Below are 20,854 nucleotides of genomic sequence, written 5' to 3'. Positions count from 1 at the left end.
TCCCTATTTGATTTATGAATAGTACTTTCTTTGACTCTCTTTGTTGTCTCATTGCCAGGTCCAAGAGCTGCAGAGTCCACCCCGAGCCAGCCAGGTAGTGAAGGACTGTGTAAAAGCTTGCCTCAACTCCACCTATGAGTACATTTTCAACAACTGTCATGAGCTGTACAGTCGTGAATACCAGACAGATCCTGTGAGTAGCTGATAAGCAGGCAGAAATCCAAGTTTCTGATTTTCTTAAGATAATGATGAGAATACTAATTGATATAAAAAGCGAACACAAACAAAATTATGTGACTTGTTATGTACTGAATGCACAGAACTTGTAATCAATTAATGAGCACAAATTAGTAAGTGGAGGATGATGAGTGCTTTACACTAACTAATTACGATTCGTTTTGCCAGCCTCAGCTATTTCATTTCATGAACAGTTATTTCGGAAGGGAAGGTTTGACGCAGCTTTGAGTGAGTAAAAGCCAATTAGAGCAAAAGTAGACTGATCAAGAAAACTGTCTTTAGCGTAGATAAACCTCAAGCAGTGAAATTTTATCTTGCTTTCTAGCACCCAGTGTCCTGCACTGGGCTTAGGAGGTACCTCTAGACACAAACTGTTTTGAAATCCCTGAGAGCTCTACTGGCCACTCTGCAGTAATGCAAACCCAACGTGTCAACGTGGATATAGTCATCAACCCAGGTGCCTAAAAAGCAATATTTGGAAGAAGTTTAGAGCAAATGATGCCTCAGCAGGTCTCCAGGAGCCTGACTTGCTCTTGGCATGGTAAATGATGAAATAGGTATTATTTGGGTTTGAGGCAAGCAACATGGTTTGGCATATTACTGTGTTTTGCATTAGATCATGCAAGTTGCCAGCAAACATTAATAATTTTAAGCTTTTCAGAAGAAAGGGTCCACAGGTAATTAGTGTTTGGAGTTTGTATGGTGATCTACATTTGCCAGCTTTTTCTTTTCCCTTTAAATTTACACTGGTTTTTGAATGGCTTCCTTCCCAGAACAAAAATCAGGACCTTCCTCCTGAGGAGCAGGGCCCCAGCATCAGGAACCTGGATTTCTGGCCGAAGCTCATTACTTTGATAGTTTCCATCATAGAAGAGGACAAGAATTCTTATACCCCAGTGCTGAATCAGTAAGAATCTTCCCTGTCCTGTATGGCTAATGCTAGTCTCTGTGTGCTCTGCTTTATTTGTTAAACTGCTTTCTATCTCTTCTGTCACTTGTGTATTTATAGAAGTACTTATCTTGTCTGTCTGTCTTTCTGTCTTATCTGTCTCTATCTATATAAATAACTCTTTTTGATTGGGATGGAAGAGTTTCAAAAGGTTCAGTTACGATGGCGTTCCAGCACAAACACCCTGATTATTACAATCCTGAACTCAGGGAGGCACCTGAAAATGGGGTGAGAGTTCTTTTGGTTTTTCTGATGTTGAGCACTTCTGGAATGCACATTAATGCACACAGTGGTGCCGTGGTGACAACACTTTATGCTGTGATTTAGGAACATGGTGTTAAGTGCAGCACTAGGAGATTGCATTGGGTGGGCTTGGCACAGTTTTGGAAAGGAACCTGAAACTGGTCTGTTTAACTGGTGGATACTCCTCCAACAGTTCCACAGGGCAGGAGAGAAGGAGGTATCTGACAAGGTATTACACCCAAAGAACTGGATTTTGCCCTAGTGATCATCGATTTACCATAGCAGGGACACCTGATTAATATTCACCTGTCAGCCTAGTAACCCTAGAAAAAAGAAAGGGAAAAAAAAATGTGGACAAGAAAGGGGAAGAAGGTGCAAGGGCATTGAGATCACATTCCCAGAATTATTGTATGCATCTCTTCTAGGAGAGACATCCAGGGCCTGGGTTTTTGTTAAAAATAGTCTTCACAGCAGTGTTGTCTTCAGGTTATTTAACATGTGCCACAGAGTCTAGTCCACGATCTCCAGTTTCCACCTGGTCATTTCTGTAGGGTGAATGAAGCATCTGTAATGTTGAGCTTTCTAGCTTGTAGTTGAGTTCAGAGCTGAATAAAGAAGAGCCCTTTGTGCTGATCATGCCAAAGCCTTTCCCAAATGTTCCCTTAGGTTTCCTCAGGAGCTTGCTGTTGGGAAGATCAGCGCGGAGGTGATGTGGAGTCTTTTTGCCCAGGATATGAAATATGCCATGGAAGGTAAGAGAATTCCTCGCTGCTGCCAGCTGACATTATTGATCTCTTGTTCTCCATCCATTTGGTGTAAATGAAGCTTCAGCACATTAGTAACATCACTATTTGGAGCAGTGATTTCTAGTGTTTTGTTTGTGAACAGCTGTTTTATGAGTCAGAATTGAGGCCGAGATCTGCATGAGCTCTAGATCTGTGTGTCAGGCTGTGTTGCAAGCTGTTTATTGTCATTCCAGCTAGTTTGAAATCAGAAGTCCACTTTGGCCTGAGGTTACGATAGCTTAGATCAGGAGCAGCTTCTTTCTGCAATGTACAGTGGTAGAAAGGGCTGGAGAAGTAGGTGGACTCTGGGTTGTGCCATGGCTGTAGTTCCCTGGATGATACAGTGTAGGTGGTCTAAGGCATTGGCAGAAATATGCTATGAGAACAAATCCTGCTGCAGATACCTTCATTTTGAATGAATCTTTGCACAATTCCACCAGACTCCTAGTAAAGGAGAAATTTTGCTGTTTCTGAAAATGAGTTAGGCATGCAGAGCCCATCAAACTCCCAGAAAGCAATTCTGCTACTTGTGTTACTCTTCTGATGGTGGATTACAGTTTCTGAACTTGGTTTTAGTTCTATAAATTCATTTGCACAGTGTAATCACCTCCTTACAAGGTTCAGAGAGCATCCAGCTCCCATTAGCTCTGCAGGTGTGGTAGCAGTTGTTTTCCCAGTATTTTACAGGGTCAGGCTTTTTGATCATCTATAAGGTGATATTGTGATAAAACAGAAGTGCCAGTGCTGCCTACAGCATGCTAGCTGTATTTATATTCCAAAACCAAGTCAAGTTACTGCTTTTGGTGACTCACAATATTATACTTAATCCATTTGTCCCCAGTTTGATCTAAGCTCTCTTAGAGGAGTGACAGCCTATTAGAAAAAAACCTACTGCCAGTAAGAGAGTTTCCTGCATTTTGTTCTTCAGGAACAGTGTGGGATTGCTCTGTAAGTGAAGATGATTGACTCCATCTATTTCTTAGTCTCTGTCAATGCAACAGGGGTAGAGACTGTGCTGTGAGGGACACCCTTTGCCAACTCTAGGCTTGAATTCAGCAGGCTGCAGTTCTGGATAAAATGGTCTTGCTTCTGTGTTAGGAACTTCTTATATATGCTTGTACCCTACAGTGCCTTTGTCTTGTGAGGTCATGTTGATGTAAGAACAGATACTAGGAAGGACTAAGACTTAATAAATACATTGAAGAATCTTTTTTTATTGTGACTGTCAGTACTTGCTCATGTGTTAGAGATAAGGCAACTGTGATAACTTCATATTCACTTTCCCTAGAAACTGATTGCTCCTTCACACCATTTTAACTCCCCTTTCCGTTTTGTCCTCATGTACCCCTGTGTGCTCACCCTCAGGAATTTACAATGCAGTTTGCTCTTCTATGCGTTGAAAGTGCCGTGTCTTTCTCCTTTATCAGAAGTCGTGAGAATTGAATCTTTCCAGATCTAGTTGCTGATTTTCTTAAGATTCCCACTTGCATCCAAAATGCAGTTGGAAAAAGGTTACTGATTGTGTGTGTGAATTTGACTGTCAAAGGGGAATGATTTTGACTGATTTTTTTTTCTTTTTCCCCCTCTTTTAAATGGCTGTATTTGAATGCCAGTGCCCAGGTTAACTCTGCCTCCCAGGTTTTCTCTGTTCACATCTCATACCGTGTCCCCTTTGACTCTCTACCCCCTGGTGAATCTGGGCTTATCTTAGCTTTTCCTGACATCCTTCTGGTAACTTGTGAGCTTCTTAAGACAAGGATTGGCATAATGTTTCCACCCATGAGTTCATCAGTGCATAGCAAATACTTGCTGAAAGAGCGTCCCTCTTCAAAATGTTTCTTGGTGAGAAAAGTTGGCACAAAGGCAGCTGATGGATAGGGAAGAGTTTGCATTTTGAATGAAAGCTGAAAAACTGCGTGGTACATGTATTTGTGCTCTAGCTGTGTAAGTCCTGCAGGAGGATTGAACGATGATAGAGTTTGTGTTGGTATGTGTCTCTTCCAAATACGTATTCAAGAAGTCCTCAGGGTGCAGAATTCTATTTGAGGCAAGCGTCGTTCCTCACTGCTTTGCTCTCCAGAAATTGATGAAGATAACCTTTAGAACAAGCTCTACAACAATTCAATTAAAGGCCTTACTACATGTATTTTAAATACAGATGATTGGATTAGCTCACTGCATCTTTTTTTTAAATGAAGGGGAAAAAGGATTAAAGGAAACAGATTAAGTGATGTGAAGGATAATGATTAGATTTGCTGTCCTCAACTCTTGGCTCTGGCATTTCTCAGTTTGAGTTACTAATTTCTCTACCAGTTTAACTACACCAAGAGTTTCATATTCCTGTCTTTGCCAGTTTGTGGAGTAATTCCTTGGTACATTGCTGGTGTGCTCCAAGATCTGTACGCATCAGGAGCTCTCTTCAACAAAAGCTAATCTGTTTTGTGGAGATATGTGCGCATGAACCCAGAGCATAACACTTGCTTCTAACTTTCTTCATGATGTTTTCCCTTATGTTCTCTTTCTAAGTTCTGGATAACATGAGCTCATTCACCTCACCAAGTGGTAAGTTCATGCTCCTTGGTAGAGTTTATAACTGTGAGTAAGCGAAGACTTTCATCTGTTACCAGTAGTTTTAGTACTTTGGATGTGATTGTTAATATTAGCTTTAGTGTCCTGTAGTTTTATGCCAGTGATGAGCAGGTCTGCAAAGAAGACTTGGAAGACCATACAACTGTTGCAGAAATGGAGGGTATGTGCTGTAAGGAGAATCCTGTTCTGACTAGTCACTCCGGTTGTTTTTTGATGGTACCTGATATGCTGCGCAGTTCTGGGCAATAGCCCCCCTTGCTGAGTCCCAGGCATTAAGATGCAGATAACGTCTGACAAAGAATAACTGCTGAGGTCAGAGCTGTAGTTCATGTGTGGCTCTGTTCCTTCCCTTCTGGCTGGGTTGACGCTTGAGGATCTCTGGCCCTTTCACTCTGCAGTGGCAGTCAATTTTCTTCTAGCTTAAAGGCCATGCAATGGATTTGGTGTGGATTTTGCTGCATGAAACTGCCCCCTCCCTCCTTCCAGCCTGGTGCTTCCACCTTGCTCTCCACTATGCAATGTGGAAGAGAGTTGGGAGGCTCAGGTGCAGATGGCTTCTCTGAGCTGGAAAGCAGTGCCTGGCTGTGGGAGATGTTTTCCTTTTTCCCTATGGGTGGCAGCTAACTGTGCCTCTGCCAGCTGGAGCTTACCCCCATGTGCATCATGCAGCCTATGCAGGGTGATGTATAAATGCTAATTTATACCTAGAATACGGTGCTTAGGGGCTTCAGAACCAGAAGTCTTGCTAGCCTGTGGATGCTGCAGCATATGTCCTTTGGGCACCTTCTGAAGAGTTAGACTGCTAATGCACAAAATGTTGAAGTCATAAAAATTAAACACCTATTTTCTATTTAGAATACGTTCAGCAACTGGTAGCAATAGTCACGGCAGCAGTGTGTTTGACTGCTGGGAGGCAAGTGCACTGCAGACCTATCTTATGCCTTTGTCTCCCCTAAGGAGACTCAGCTTCTGAGACATAGCACAAGCTCCAGGATCTACCCTACTTGTTTTCTCTCTCCCCTAAACCAGTCACAGCTCAGGGCACCATGAACAGCAAACCTGGCCCTTCCCTCCTTGCTGGCAAAGGCAGTACAGGACGAGGCATTGAGAAGGGTCCCTTGTTCTCCCTCAACCCAAGAGCAAAACAGATCAGATAGACATGTTGTGTGGCTCAAACCTGGCTGGCAAGATCATGCTACCCTGGAATCACTGTAGCATACAGGATGATTTTTCCAAGTCCTACAGTTAGCTCCACCTCTGGGATGCTGACTGGTGCTGAGCAGCAGGATAGCCTCCTTGTGAGCCCTCTGGTAACTAGTTACTAGTTTTCTCACTGTCCTCTGTGAACATCTGTGACCTACAAAGTACAAACACCCTGAGCAAAAAGGGCTTCTGCTCTTCTTTACTAGGAAGATATTAAAAGACAATAATAGAAAATCAATGTCATGCTTGACAGCAATGTGTCATCTATTTTGGACACATCAGCATTAGGAGAGTTGCAAATTGAAAGCATCTCTGATAGGAACAGAGGCTGGGTAGACTTGGTGGGCAGGATTGAAATAAGTCATTCTGCCACATTCTCATAATAAGGGGAGGAAGATCAGGTGCACACACAGATGCCAGCTGTCTAAAGTGTTAGTACTTCAACAGCCTCAGTACCTATTAGAGTTTCTTTGCAGAAATGCAACACTATTTTCTAGAAATTAACCCATGGAAAGTAGGCTGACAATCAAGAAAAAAAGATCACAGATTAAGGATGTGGTGGAAGCCCTGTTCTCTGCCTGAAAAACAGAACTGGACATGACATTAGAAAGTGTGCTGCTAGGAAGCAGTTCCCTATTAATGCGTTAATAATATGGCCTTGGTGACCCTAAAAGTTCTTCTCCAGAGGAGACTGTTTGCAGATAAAATCTGCTGAGGAAATGTAAGAGACTTACAGAACTCTGCAGTCTTTTCAGGATAAAACACAGCAGTTGCTGCAAAATATCTGTGCACTTTTCCGCTGTTGCTGCCGCTAAGCTCTTTAAAAACCAGCAGGTTATAAAGCAGAACAGAAATGTGCTAAGACTGATGGCTCCCATGCTCTTCACTTTACTTTTTCTAAAATGGGTTTTCAAAGTGTGCCTCTGACTGATGTGTTTCCATGTCACCTTCAAGAGCTCTTAAACATTTCCCTTTACAAAAAAAGCAGCTGATCAAAACTGTGCAGGATCCATTGAAGGAGGGAAGACAGATAGTACAAGCTGTTGAGGATGAGGGGGTTTGGGGGCTTTGTTGGCTCTCTTTATCCTCCAGCATGTTTGAGCTGTTATAGTTCACTTTCGTCTTTTCTTTATCACAAGCCCCACCTTTCTTTCGCATACGTAAAGTTCTCTTTTATGGTGGTAAGAACTCTCCTTCTTTCTTTTACTTTCCTGTAGTTTTATCCCCTTGGTGTCAAGCCTCTCCTTTACTGCTTAGATGGCTAGGTAGTCCTAGTAGCAGTCCCTGGGCTTGTGCTTCTGTGGCTGCTTTGCGTCTTCCTCTTCTGCAACTTACTTAGTGGTCATAAAAAAAAGAAGCAGCTTGTATTACTTGCTTTTAGTGCACTGCTTAGTTTTTAGGAAATAAATCTGGTTTGAGTCATTTTACCTCCAAGTCAGACCTTCCCTCTGCAGGAACAGCGCTTTCCCCATGCAGGAGCAGCACCTGGGTTGCAGCGCATACCAAAGTTAATGAAGTTATGATTGTCCATTTATTTCCTCGCTCTCACAGGGAGCTAAGTGGGCACGGTTACTGCTGTGTTTGTTTCCAGTTTTAGATCTGCAGAGAGTGCTTTGCATTTTCTTCTGCAGTTGTTCTTGAGGGAAATCAGCAGTTCAGACACTAAGTGTACTCATACTTCCTTAGTACTCAAGAAAGATACTAGGTCTATTAATGTAAAACAGGAGTGGTCTTTCTTTGGCTCCAATACAAGCAAATCCACTGTTGAGAGTAATGTATCATAGTACATGTGAAATAGTAGCACGTGTAAAGTAATTTGTCCATCAAACCATCACCCCTGGGGACTATGTCTGTCAGATATTGGGCATTTTGGTTTCTTTAAAGCAAAGGTTGGGTTTCTTTTTTTTTGAGATTCTATCTGTGTGGATCTGCTATATGGGAATTAGAAGGAAATCAGTATTACAGTGTTACAGAAGTTTGCAAACAACTCACTGGAGTGTTCCACTTAGGAGTTGACAAGGCTTATGGAATAATGATGCTCGAAAACTTCTTTGGTTTTTGTGTTTTCAGTTGGATAATTCATAATTTATTTGGCCTTTCTTCTTCTGCATGTTGTCGAAGCTTCGAGAGAGATGTAGAAGTTTCTTATTGTTTTGAAATAGTTGCAAGAATTCACGTTTACATGAAAATAGATGATGATACTGTAAGATAAGCTTGTCTGTCAGCTAACTGGTTAGAAAGCTGAGGCCATTTTACATCATTAAGACCTGTCTTCTCATGATGAATATCTGTAGCATGTATTGCTCGTGTGTGCATAGGTCTGGATGCCCAGTTACTGGATATTTGTACCAAAGTCCTAGATTAAAGCAATTCAAAGTCAAGAGAAAGGCTTGCACTTTTTAACATTGGATGCTGTCTACACATCAACAGTGATGCCCTTGGAAAGTTACATCAATAAGGAGGTAACCATGTAAAAGGTAGGAAGACAAGTCTAAAGTCAAATTTGGGGAAAAAAACCCTGAGTCTAAGCCAAAATAATGTATGTTTTAGTCTCATATCTCACACTGTAGTCATGGACTAACAGCTTGCTGTGGTGCTAGAATGAACAAAGCAGCCTGGCACAAAGTGTATTCATACTGTTGAAGCTTGGCAGAAAGAAGAGAAGGATATGAACAGGAGGCACTAGGGAGCAGCAGTGCAGAATTCGTCACCTGATAGTTCAGGATCACAGTGCATGCAGAAGCCAGCTGCTGAGTCCTCTTACCATCAGGAAGAACTAATTTTATTCTTTTCAAGGAAGATTTTGAAGAAAAGCAGTGCAGTAGAAAGAGGTGTCTGTGTAAGCACATGAGGAGTGACTTGGGATAAAGTGTTGAAATGCTTTTGGGAGAACTTAACGAGTAGTGTAAAAACAGGGATTGTGGGTTGTTCAGGGGTGGGAGTCAACTGCTGAAAGATGGTAGTGTGGATGTAGGCTGTCAGGGGCCTTGAGTGTGAAGACAGGGACCATACATTTCTCATGAGAGAGAACGGGGAGCAGTGGTCTAGGGAGATGATCTCTGCAGAAATGTAGGTCTGGGTATAGCAAGTGCTTTAGCAGCATAGGTGTGTGGGAAGGGTCATGTTGTGGAGTATGTGCGTTATACAGGGAGAAACTGCATTGTCCCAACATAGCCTGGGTAAAAAACCATAACAAAACCTGGCAGGAGGGAGAGGCTCAGCAGCAGGTAGGTATTTATGGGTCACTTCAGTGGACTGTGCTCAGGAAGGCAATACAAATAAGAAAACAGTTACCTTCCGGAAGAGAGGTGTCGTGAATTTCTGCAAACTGGGGATCAGGGAAGGCTCCAGCTCCTGTGTAGCTCATTTGAACTTGCTTGTGACTCACACTGTCACACTCAAAAGAACTTGATGGTTTCTACTCTTGTATCTTAGGGGATGTAGTGTAACCTGTTGGTGTTGCCCTTGTTTATATCGAAGACTGAACACATTCACTCACCTTGGTTTGTTTCCTGCAGAGATGAAATCTGGACTGTCATATGTTAAATGGAAAGACCATAAGAGATTGCTCTATTGCTTTGACAACCAAACAGTCTTTAACAAATGGTAGTATTGATTGAAGCTAGATAAATAAACTCCAGAGCCCCAATGGTCAGCCACCAAGAACCCCTGCCTGCTGCCCGAATCCTGTGTCATGAAGATTTTGTGGCTCTATAGGCGCATCATCCTCAAAACCATTGCATACTGTAGACATGCTTTATAAGACCCTCCTGTGCCTGATGCAGTGATAGTGGTAAATCCAGACCTAATTGCTTTTTTCCTTCCTTACAGAGCATGAGAAACACAGACTGTGTAAAAGTGCAGACTATATGAATTTACACTTCAAAGTGAAGTGGTTGTACAATGAATATGTTCGTGATCTGCCTGCCTTCAAGGGAAAAGTGCCTGAATATCCAGCGTGAGTGTGTTATGTCACCTGTAATAAATCCCCACTATCTGCCTCCTTGTGTTATCTTGAGGGTAGTCATCTAGTTTGCCTGTGACTGCCTTCATGATGCACCATTTCTTCACTCCTGATTTTCTGTGTTTATGTGTGTGTTTGTCCCCTCTGGTGTTCTGTGCCACTGTCCCTGACACAATTCAATACATTATGGTACGGTATCTCCCAAGATCTCAGAAGCTTTAGCAATGGCATGGACAGTCTTTAAGTCACTTTGTGCCTTCAGTGTGGGCTTTGGTCAATTCTTGAACAGCAGACTTCTGGATGTATGCTTACATTCTTGTGTTAATAGATACAGCTTTATCTGTATGTACTGTATGTATGTCTGTGTGTGTATGAATGTCATATGTATACACACACAAAAGGATTTGTAAGTAAAGATAATGTTTTCTTTTTTTTTTTTTAGTAAGACCAAGTGGTTTAGTTGGAAACATCAGATAGGCCGTTGCTCTTAAGCTCTAAACAATTATTCACAACTTTTATTTAGATATAAAAGAGAGGCAGTAGATTTCAGACCTGAAGAAGGTTTATGAGCCCAAAAAGTTGTCTGAGCAACCTGGAGAGAATACTGTAGCTAAAGTCCCAGACTTGGCCTAAAGCAAGAGCAGGTGTGTTGTTTCTGACCAGTGTTTAACTGGTTTTCAGAGGCTTTCAGTGATGGTTGCTTCACATCTCCTGCAAGCAGCCTTTTTCCTTGTCTTCACTGTTACCCCTCTATTGGATTTTGGGGGTTTAACACACTGCTCTTTTTCCCCCTCCAAATCTTTCTTGTTTCGGTTTGAGCTTGTTGTACCTTTCCTACCTTGCCCATCTTGAAAATAACATCTCGCTTGGACTGTGTTTCCAGTTTGGCATTTTGAATTCTCTTCCCATCCTGTGGTGCACGCAGTCCCTGAAGCCTGGTGCTAGCTGCATGCTAATAAGACTTGAGGCAGTTGATGTAATTGCTCAGCTCAGGCTATGGGCCTTGCTTAACAAATCAGGTCAGCAAGAGGCATTAACGCAGTGAATAGAGTGCTGGAGTGACAATCTCAGAAGCCCTGTTCTCTTTGCTGTGCCTCTGAGTCAGTGCAGTCTCAGGCAAGCCATCAGATATTCTTAATCTCTCTTTTTCTCCTGTGTAATCAGGATAATGATGCTTGGTTTCATTCTGCAGTCTTTTGCAGACTGTTCTGCTCTGCTGGCCTTTGTGGTAGAGCTTCAGTGCTCATGCACATTTGCAGCCGCTGGCTTTCTTACTTCACTTTTGTATTTTAGTATAATAGCCACATTGTCAGACACAGGTGATGTTTATTTCAACCATAACCTTCACCTGTCACAAAATATCTCGTTGGTATCAATTACAGCAATGTGCTATTGTCCTTTGATTTGCTTCATCACAAGTATTTTTAGTGTTGAAGCTTCCTTAAACAAAGGAGTCCACGTGTCAGGTTTGCGCATCAGTAAACCGAAACTAAATTGCTGCTGTCCAGAGAATAGCTGAGTTGCCTGTCTACTTGACAGACAAGAGGCTATCCACAAACTCGATTTTCATTTTTAAACTATAAGAAACCATGTTTCTGATAGCCTTGAGATATGATTGAATAAAGTGAAGGCTCCAAAGTATTGATGCTGAAGTTTTTCTACTCCTCTTATTTTCTGAAATTCAGGAGCAGCTTCTGAAACTGAAGTAGCAACATAGCTGGAAGTGGATCTTCAAAACTTCCTCTCTTCACTTTTTAGCTGCCAGCTAAAAGCTGTGAAGTGTCAAGTTTCCAAAAAACCCTAGCTTTTTAGATGTGTAAATAAGTGTTCAATGTTTTGTTTTACTAGTGATGTTAGCATGCAGCTAGTACTGTAGCTGTACGGGAGACTACCTCCTCTCTGGTGGGGGAAGGCATTCCTTCCTTTGATTTGAAATCCTGTCTTATTCTTCTGGCTCACTTCATGAAACACAGTATTTACTCTTCTACTCTTTGAAACCCTGCCTGCCTTCTTGCCTCTGTGCTTGCCAAGGCCCACAGAATGTTCACTGGGTACCCACATGCATCAGCACAGCAAATGAACAAGATTAATTTACCTGTAGAGTCTGAAACCACAGGAGCCAGGCTCATGGCCAAGTTGGAATTGCAGCCTTTTGTGTTACGTTACTGTTGTGCAACCAACAGAGGTAAACTTTCATTTAGTCACAAAGCACCGCTTTCCTTTCCCGGCAGGCAGGACTGAGGTGTATTCTGTGCAAACCTTGTTTAGAGAGGTTGGCTGTGCCAACTTGGGTCAGGCTGTGCTGACCCCTGCAAGCACAGAATGTCTCTGAAGCAGCACCGTGAGCCTCTGCTTTGTGTGCTGGTGCGTGAGTCATTACGGCATTTGCTTCTAGATCAATAATTGAAGCAGATGAGGAAGAAGATATTTGCCATGTAGCAACATTTTGAAGCTATTTCTGCATGAAATCAGTTTATATTTATTAGTTTCTATGCTGCATAATTTTGAATATCGTTTTGCATATGTTGCCTTCATAGTCCCCCCCTCACTTGCTCAGCAGCCCAAGACCTGATAGTAAAACCCTGTAAGGGGTATTTGGCCTAAGATAACTCTAGGTTTGTGTTACATCTCAAAACAGATTTTGGTCCTAAATGTGCTCAGGGACTGGAAGTATTTATAGATTATTTCTCTCTGTTGTGTTTTCCTGCCAGCCAATAAAGGATGAAGTTGAGACTGGCTTTGCAAGTGTATTTACAGAATTTTCTGACCTGACCTAAGTGATTAACTTTACAGTTAAACATTCATATTAAACCTTTTCCTGGAGGTAATGCTTTTTTCAATGGAAGGGGAAGCAAACACACCACCACCAGCCACTCAGCAGTACCTTTTTCCTTGTCACCTTTGTTTAGATAATTTGGTAAGACAGTAAAATACCTACACATTTGATTTTGTATATCAACATATGGTAGCCATAAAAATGGGCAATGACTGTTCTCAACAGTGAATGGCCCTTTCTTATGAATGTGGTGCAATAACTAAGGATGGATGATAATCAGGAAGTTGCTCTACTTCTCAGACTGAAAATTGTGGCTTCTGGCACAAAGAAGTAATCCTCTCTGTACATGGACCTATGTCATGTGAAGCAGTCTGCAACTTGCAGCCTGGGAACTCTGAAACAGGTGGAAGATGTATAGTTGCTTCCTTGTAAACTGCCTGAGTTCTCTTCTAAGGATTGAACTGTTGCTTTAACATACGCTATTGTAGTTTAAAACAAAATGTTGAAAGCTTGAGAAATTTGCAGCAGACTCCAAAATATGCTGACTTTTAGGAGCCTGAAGTGCCATTCAAGTGGAATTTTTCCAGAATACAGGAAGTCCATATGTCTGTGACAGTGTTCCACTGCTGCTGTCTATATTAAACAGGGCTACATAGGCAGGTTGCTGTTGGCATTTAACACTGTCAGTTACAATTTCCAATATTAGCATTGATGTGCTTTATATTTCAAAGTGTAGAGAGTATTTAAGGCTATCCAGTATGCTCTGTCTGTGAATTTGCTCTTGATCTCCCTCTCATGTCTGGCACACGCTTTCATGTTCTTTGCAAACTCAGCCCATAATTAGCACAATCTCTATGAACACAGCTGCCTGTTTAGAAGAGGCTGTACTCTGTGAAGCTCATATAATAATCTTTTGTATGGACTGAAATCACACATGGGCATTTTTTTCCCTTATTTGTGAATGCTGTTTAGTAATATTTGAAATTAAGATTTGCTTCAACTGCAGTATGTTGGCGCTTGCACACAACAAATCCTAGACAGACATTTAAACAAAGCTGTAAGTGCTGTGTTGTTGCTTAAACACAGACAACCCTTCTCCCCGGCCCCATTTTTTGTATTATGTATGTCCCACAGAGCAGAGAACAGAGGAGTGACCAGCTGTAAGATCCCATCACCGAAGCTGCTTCTCCCCTTGCCTATTTGGCCAAGGTGGGTTTGTGTAGAAACCTTTTGTTCAGTGCAGGAGGTAGCTCCAGGCACCAGCTCCTGTAAGGCATCTCCCTGAGATACAGCAGTGACTGTTTCAGCAGCTTCTTGGATTTTGCTCGACCATTTAGCTTATCCTCCTAAGTGGGGAGAAGGAAGAGAGACAAACTTTGCTGTCCTGTTTCTAGGACCTGCATGTTTTGAGGACTTGACCATGCTCCAAGGCTGTTGGTCCAGCACTTATCATGAACTAAGTTCGTGCTTCTTGAAAAGAAAACAATGAAGAACTGCTTACAGGGCTGGCCAGCTTCCTGCAAGTGATCAGAAGTTAATCTTACTCGAGCATTTTCACAGTGAGATCAGCAGCCTATAGAAATTGGAGGGCCTTCTAGAGAAGGCTTGGGGAAAGGGAGAGCACTATTAAAGTGGAGAAAACTTTTAGCCTTGATTCTCTCTCCTTGCAATCCAGAAATATGTCTGTATCTGCAGATAAGTGGCTGAAAGACCCTGGAAAACAGGCACTTCTTTTCCTCCCTTTATACTCGTTTGCAGCTCTCTTGTGGAAGGTGGTACACCCAAATGGGCAGCAGGACAGTGTGCTGTCTCTCTTGGCATGCAGAGATAGTGGGTTTGGAGGTCTCCCTTGTCCTGTCTGGCACATGGATGAAAGGGGAAGAAAAGACAGAGTGCAAAGTTAAAGGTGGTACTCAGGGGAGAAAAAGAGGAGGGTACCAAGGAAGAGGAAAGACGGGAGAAGGGCAAAACCAGCTCAGGATGAAGAGTTGGCAGAGGCTAGGCTAGGCTATGTTCTGCTGGTCCAGCCCAAGTGGTGGTACAGGCCCTGCTCACCTGTAACTTGTGAGTGGGTAGGAGTATTTTTGAGAACTTCGGCTGCACACACAAATAACAGCATTCAGACAGGTAACAGTGGCAAGCTTTCACAAGGCTTGCTGAAACAGCAGCACTGTCTGAGTCTGGTTGGGGTGCTCTGTTTCTTGCCATAACTTCCTGTCTTTTCCTTCCCTCCTGCAGGTGGTTTGAGCAGTTCGTGATGCAGTGGCTGGATGAAAATGAAGATGTTTCCTTAGAATTCCTGCATGGTGCTCTGGAGAGAGATAAAAAAGATGGGGTATGTAGGTCACTCTGAGTGGAGGACTTGGCGCTATATCCTTCAGAGCCCAGAACCAAACAGCAGCAATGTAATTTCAGCTGTCGTACACATGTAGGACGGAGCCCTTTTTGCTTGCTAAGCAACTGGGAAACTCATTTATTTTAGGACTTTTCACTACAGGTCACAGAGAGCTGTTTAATAGCAAGGTACATATAATTCATTTATGTTTGTTCTGTTCTGCTGCTGTTAATCTGTCAAGCAGTGCCTTGGTGCTCTCTCACCTCTCTGTGTTTGTGAGAGGTAACTGAAATATAAGGCACTTTGCATGTACTTGGTCATGCAGTGAGAATGTGACCGTAATCCACTAACAGAGTAATCTTATGCTTAATTTGCTGAGTATTCCCAATGGACAGCAAGAGCTTTCCCATTTGTTCAGTGCCTGTTGGCGCTGTAGTCTGTGATGCTAATGTAAGCATTCTCTTTAATATCTAAATGTTAAGAAAATCTAAAACAAAGCTCTTCATTCTCTCCTTCTTTCCTTATTAAGTGATTAGCAAGCTGTGCATTTCATTAAGGGTCTCAGCACCGTGCTACATTTCCTTGGTGCTTGTCATGTCATAGTTGGTGAAGGACAGTAAACTTACAACAGAATTAGCTATTTAGCTTCTCTGGGCCTTTTGGAGAGCTTTTGAATAATTCTCAGGACAGTGTAGGTTTTGGTAAAGTTGTCCTACCTCCAATGCGGCAGATGATGGAGACACCCATGAAATGGGTGTATTTCAGATCTTTCCATTTGGGAATGACTCTTTGTACTTCTGTTTTAGTTCCAGCAAACATCCGAGCATGCTCTATTCTCTTGCTCAGTGGTGGACGTCTTCACCCAGCTCAATCAGAGCTTTGAGATCATTAAGAAGCTGGAATGCCCAGACCCGGTCATTGTTGCTCATTATAATAGGAGGTTTGCCAAGGTAATACCCTCAACATCCAGCTGTTTATCTTCCCTTAGTGGGATGGAAAACAGTATGATGTTTTTTTCATTTTATTTCCTGGAGTTCTCCTGCAGTGATCGAGGACAAGTAACAGTGCTCACATCTTGTCTTCGCAGACTATTGGGAAAGTGCTGATGCAGTATGCTGACATCCTGTCCAAGAGCTTCCAGTCCTACTGTTCCAAGGAGAAACTGGTAGGTTGTACTGAGCTTCTCTTCTGTCCTGAGGAGTCACATAATTGTCCTGATGAAACCAAGTTTCTCACATTGCACCTGACTGTGTTGATGGTGTAAATATTTTCAGTATTGTTTTTATCATCATTCATATACTTTTGCAGATTGAATTCTGGCTTGACCATAAATTAAAACTAGGTCCTGAAGATGATGTGCAGGGCTTCGAAGCTGTTGGGTCCCCTTGAAATTAACTTCCAGTCTGCCTGTCTGGGTTGTGTGTCACAGTGATTTAAAAAAAAAAAAAAAAAAAAGAGGGGGGACACAGATTGCTCTGTAGCAGCACTCTTGGTTTACTGCTGTCTCCATCTAATTATCTTGCTGTTTAATCCTGAATTCAGTAAAATTCTGTGTATTAAATAAAACAGGGCCTTATATTTTTGAACCCTGGGTCTGTCTGATGCTAATTTTGTTATCTCCCATCCTGTACTTGGGATGTAACTGCAGAGGCAAGAGTCTATTGCTCAGGCTGCCCTTGACTGTTGCTCTCAGGCTTGGCCTGGAAGGACCCAGATGTGTCTCTGAATGCAGCTTTGGCTAGCAGTTCCCCTTCTGATCTGGGATGTACACCATTCACAGCAGTACATTGCAGCACTAAGAGGCTGAAGGTCACATAGCTTGGACTCTTGCAGGGCATGGCAGGAGCTGAAGAGAGTTGGGCCTTGTCCTGACACTGATTTGTCAGCACATTCTCTGTTTATGGTAAAGCTGAGGAGGAAAACAGAACATCAGAGATCTCCTGATCTGGGGTTTCTGGAACTGGCCATCCCATTTCAACCTAGAGAAAAATTGGTTTGTCTTTTTTTACGTTTCAGTGCTAAAATCTGTGCATGCCCTACCTCCTATTTGACACTCAGATCTGCTGGTACTTGGGGAAGGGTGTTGAGGCACAGACTGTACCACTGGTGAAAATGTGTTGGCATCCTGAGCAGTAACAGAAACCTGCTTTTGTCCCTTCAGCCCTGCATCCTGATGAATAACATCCAACAACTGAGGGTGCAGCTAGAGAAGATGTTTGAAGCCATGGGTGGTAAAGAGGTAAGAGCGCTAAGAGACTGGGTAATACTCATTCCTACTGCACGGTTACTAGGTTATTTGCATTATACTGATTCTTGAAGACTGCAGTCATAAGGAAAGCTCTGTAACTCCTGACACTATAGTAAGTGTGAGGGGACATCCATGCCTGAAGACTTCTCAAGTAAATTAGTCATAAGATGAGGAGTGAATGTTTTGAAGCACAGAACAGCACGGAGAAGGAAAGAAGAGATTACATACTGCACTCATGTGGGCTGGATGTGGGCAGGTCTGGTGGTTTCACAACTCTGAAGACAGGTATGTCTGAGAACTGACAGAACTGAGAAATGACATTGAATCATTTTACATGGCAGTACCTTTGGCACTAAATGTCCAGTATCTAATGTATTACAGACATGCAAATAGGAGTTCTGTACTCACTCATGCTTTGTTGGATACTCAGTGTGTCCATTTGTTCTGAGATGGCCATTTTTACAGAAATAAGGTTTTCTTACCGCAGATCACTGTTTCTGTTCTGATATAATCTGTGTATCTTTTTTTCTCTTCTTTTTTCATTGCTTGTCAAGATTCGGGAAGATGAAGAAAAGGCTGCTGATGCTGATGTTAGGAAAAAAATTTTTTCAAAGCCTAAGTGCATTTTCTTTGGCTGTGTTGTGGTAGAGCCTGTGCTATGACTTGTATGCCAAAAGGAAAGTCAGCTTTGCTGATGGGCAGCTCAGTTTTTGCCTGTATTGCTATTCCAAATCTTTCTTGTGCTCAGTGGCAGAATTCTATGAAGTGGCAAAAGTCTCAACAAATAGATTTACCCCATGAGACAAGGAAAACTGCTGTCATTCTTTCTCGTGTGATCTCAACATTCCTAATTCTGAGACCTACATCAAAAACTAGCACTAAATGCTTGCAGCTGTAATAGCAGTGGTAGCTAAATGCTCATTTTTCAGGAAAAAATAAACTTGTAATGAAATGTTTGTGAAGTTATTTATAAAGTTTTAATCCACATGCACTTAATTTTCCTTAAGGAGTCAATTTGCTACTATTTTCCATGGTGGTGGCCATTAAGTAGAGTTTCCCTGTATTTCAAACTGAAAATATCACCTGATACTGTGTTAAATAGGGGGAGAAAAAAAGTATTTATTAAGACTGTTGACTACTTTTCCTAGCATAGACCTCTTCTCTGCCTTCTGCCCTTTAAAACCTTCCTCAGGAGGTGCAGGTAAGGTAGAACACAAGTAATGAATCCACTATTTCCCCTGTACTGCAGAATCAAAAGAAAGGGGAGAGAAACCCAGACTGCAATAAAACACACAGGAGGAAGTGTGGCAAACGCGCTAGGAAGCTGTTTTTTGGAAGTGATGTTTTTCTTTTATTTTCAAATGCTGCTTGTCCACTTCATTAGGCTGCTGCTGATCACCAGAAATAAGTCGTGTCGTGTTAGGTGCCTGCATTATTTGCTGTCCCCAGGGGTTTCCCTCTTGGTGACTGTGTAGTACTTTGCTTCTTGACTTGAAACCTGCCAGGTCTTCTGTTTTGCTAGAGTAAGTGAGGTCTTGTCCTAGTTTAAGTAGTCCGTTTTCTGATGAAGATTGAACCTGACTAGTGAGTAACAATTGGTGAGACAACAGCTTTGAAAATAGAACATGTAGACAAACATAATTCTGGAAATGCATCTATGAGTTTCACCCTCTCCTTCAGGAACAGCAGTTCTTACTTTCTGTGACAGATTGTATTTATATTCATCTATACATCACACAGTAGCTTGCACAAAAGTAAGCATTATCCTGACTGCTCTACCCAAAAAGGAACTGCTTCCTTGGGAGAGTAAGTAGCACAGTGGTATGTTCTGGTTGTCTTGAACTGTTCACCTTTTTGTGTTCTCAGAAGTGTTGTTGAGAACTAGGTATTCCATTTTTCCTGTGGCAGGTATGTTAGATATACCATGTGTGAAGCCACATCTTGGGGATTGGTTTCAGTTAATGTGTGCCTGTGGGTTCATTTGCTTCTGATTCACAGCTCCATCTACATCTCCAGCTGTCGCTGTAGCACTGCATGACTCTGGAAAGCTTTGAAATACTGCTGCTACCTAGTGCTCTTTGCCAGTGGGTCCAAAACACACTCCTATGGAAATCCCTATCACTTATTCCCCTTTGCAGCAAAGGAAATGAAGGGACAGAGGTCACCCATAGTCACCCTGCAGTCTAATGGCATAACATGGAATGGAAGTGCTTGCCCAGTACGATTTCTTGAGACTGGGCTCCTTGATATAGTGCCTTCCTTTACTTTTTTTTTACCCGAAATGAGGAATGGTGCCTTTGCCCGCACTTCTCACTTTTTCCAACTGTAGTTCTCAAAAGGCACAAAACGGCAAAAATTGACCAGCATCTTTGGGTTTAATGTGTTGACATCATATGGTCTGTGAACATTACTAGTCAGAAACGATAAGGACAGCAACAGAGCTTTAGAGCTCTGCAGGGGGGGGATTCTTTTTGGTCTGTGCATGAGATCTCAAGGCATATATATACATACACGCAAGCACATAACACATATACACACACAAGTGCATACGCATATACACACAAGCACACACAGAAAAAAGTATATTAAATGATTTTTAGGATTTATAATTAATACTTTTATTTCCCTTCTGAACTGTATTGATCTCACAGGATCAAAACAGCTTCACTATGGCTTGGTACCACTGTCAAACATTCCTGAAGGGTATTTTGGAAAGGCAGAATTTATGGAGTGGCAAGTAGCATTAAAAGCATAATGAACAGTAGAATTGTGGGGTGAGTCCTGGTCTCATTTGGCACATGAATGCCTTTTGAAACCTTTGATTCCTCTGAATCATCTCCAATACACCCACAGAATGGAGATTGTAATTTATCTCAGTGCTAAAGTGGGCTATATAGATTCTTTGCTAGTGTTTGTCTGAACTTGGCCCCATTTATTTAATTATTCATTTATTATATAATAAAACCTAATGTGACCTGCATTTTCTACCCACCTCTGCAGTTTTCCTGCAGGCTTCAGCCTGCTCTGTGTGCTGTCTCTGACACCAGAATAAGCCTTTCTCATTTTGTTTGAGAATGATGGCCTTTAGTATTGTTTTGCTTAGCTTTTCATGAGTTATGAACTCATGGCACTGAAATTAAAAGGTGCTGTACTGCATTGCCCACTGCTGGAGTCTAGATGTGCTGTGGAAGCCTAGTTTAAAACATTTCTGCACATTTTTTTTTTTTAATCCCCAAAGTCAAGCATGTGAGGTGAGTATCAGAGACAAACAATGCCTGGGAAACCCAAAGAATCAGCTGCTGAGTAGCAGCAGATTGTCGTCATACAATTTTCATACCTTTGTTTTCAAGCTAAGCCGTACAATTAATGCTTCAGGAAACTCTCTTCTTAATGCTCAGAGTTAGACCACACTTTAAATCCTGAGTTAGCCACCTGAATAACAAATTGCAGGTGAGCTTAGAAACAGCCAAGACTTGATAGGAATGTTCTCAAAGGATTTGTGGTATCTACTGATTGCTCTTCTTT

General features: G+C 42.1%; 1 protein-coding gene across 1 annotated transcript in view; it reads left to right on the top strand.

Moving 5' to 3' along the window:
- Positions 1–20,854, top strand: part of LOC104157843 (protein unc-13 homolog B-like) — a gene marked incomplete at its 5' end in the record, with an annotated part of 186,843 nt that overhangs the window by 136,623 nt on the left and 29,366 nt on the right. The window contains 8 exons of the mRNA XM_009695336.1: positions 59–193; positions 1,011–1,144; positions 2,096–2,181; positions 9,838–9,964; positions 14,985–15,081; positions 15,888–16,031; positions 16,169–16,246; positions 17,243–17,320. Of these exons, the coding sequence (XP_009693638.1) occupies positions 59–193; positions 1,011–1,144; positions 2,096–2,181; positions 9,838–9,964; positions 14,985–15,081; positions 15,888–16,031; positions 16,169–16,246; positions 17,243–17,320 (879 nt within the window). The remainder of the gene's footprint in view (positions 1–58; positions 194–1,010; positions 1,145–2,095; positions 2,182–9,837; positions 9,965–14,984; positions 15,082–15,887; positions 16,032–16,168; positions 16,247–17,242; positions 17,321–20,854) is intronic.

Source organism: Cariama cristata, unplaced genomic scaffold (assembly GCF_000690535.1).
Source record: "Cariama cristata isolate BGI_N322 unplaced genomic scaffold, ASM69053v1 scaffold32130, whole genome shotgun sequence".
NCBI classification, from domain to species: Eukaryota; Metazoa; Chordata; class Aves; order Cariamiformes; family Cariamidae; genus Cariama; species Cariama cristata.
Note: the sequence above shows the minus strand (reverse complement) of the source record. Positions and strands in the feature narration are given on the sequence as shown.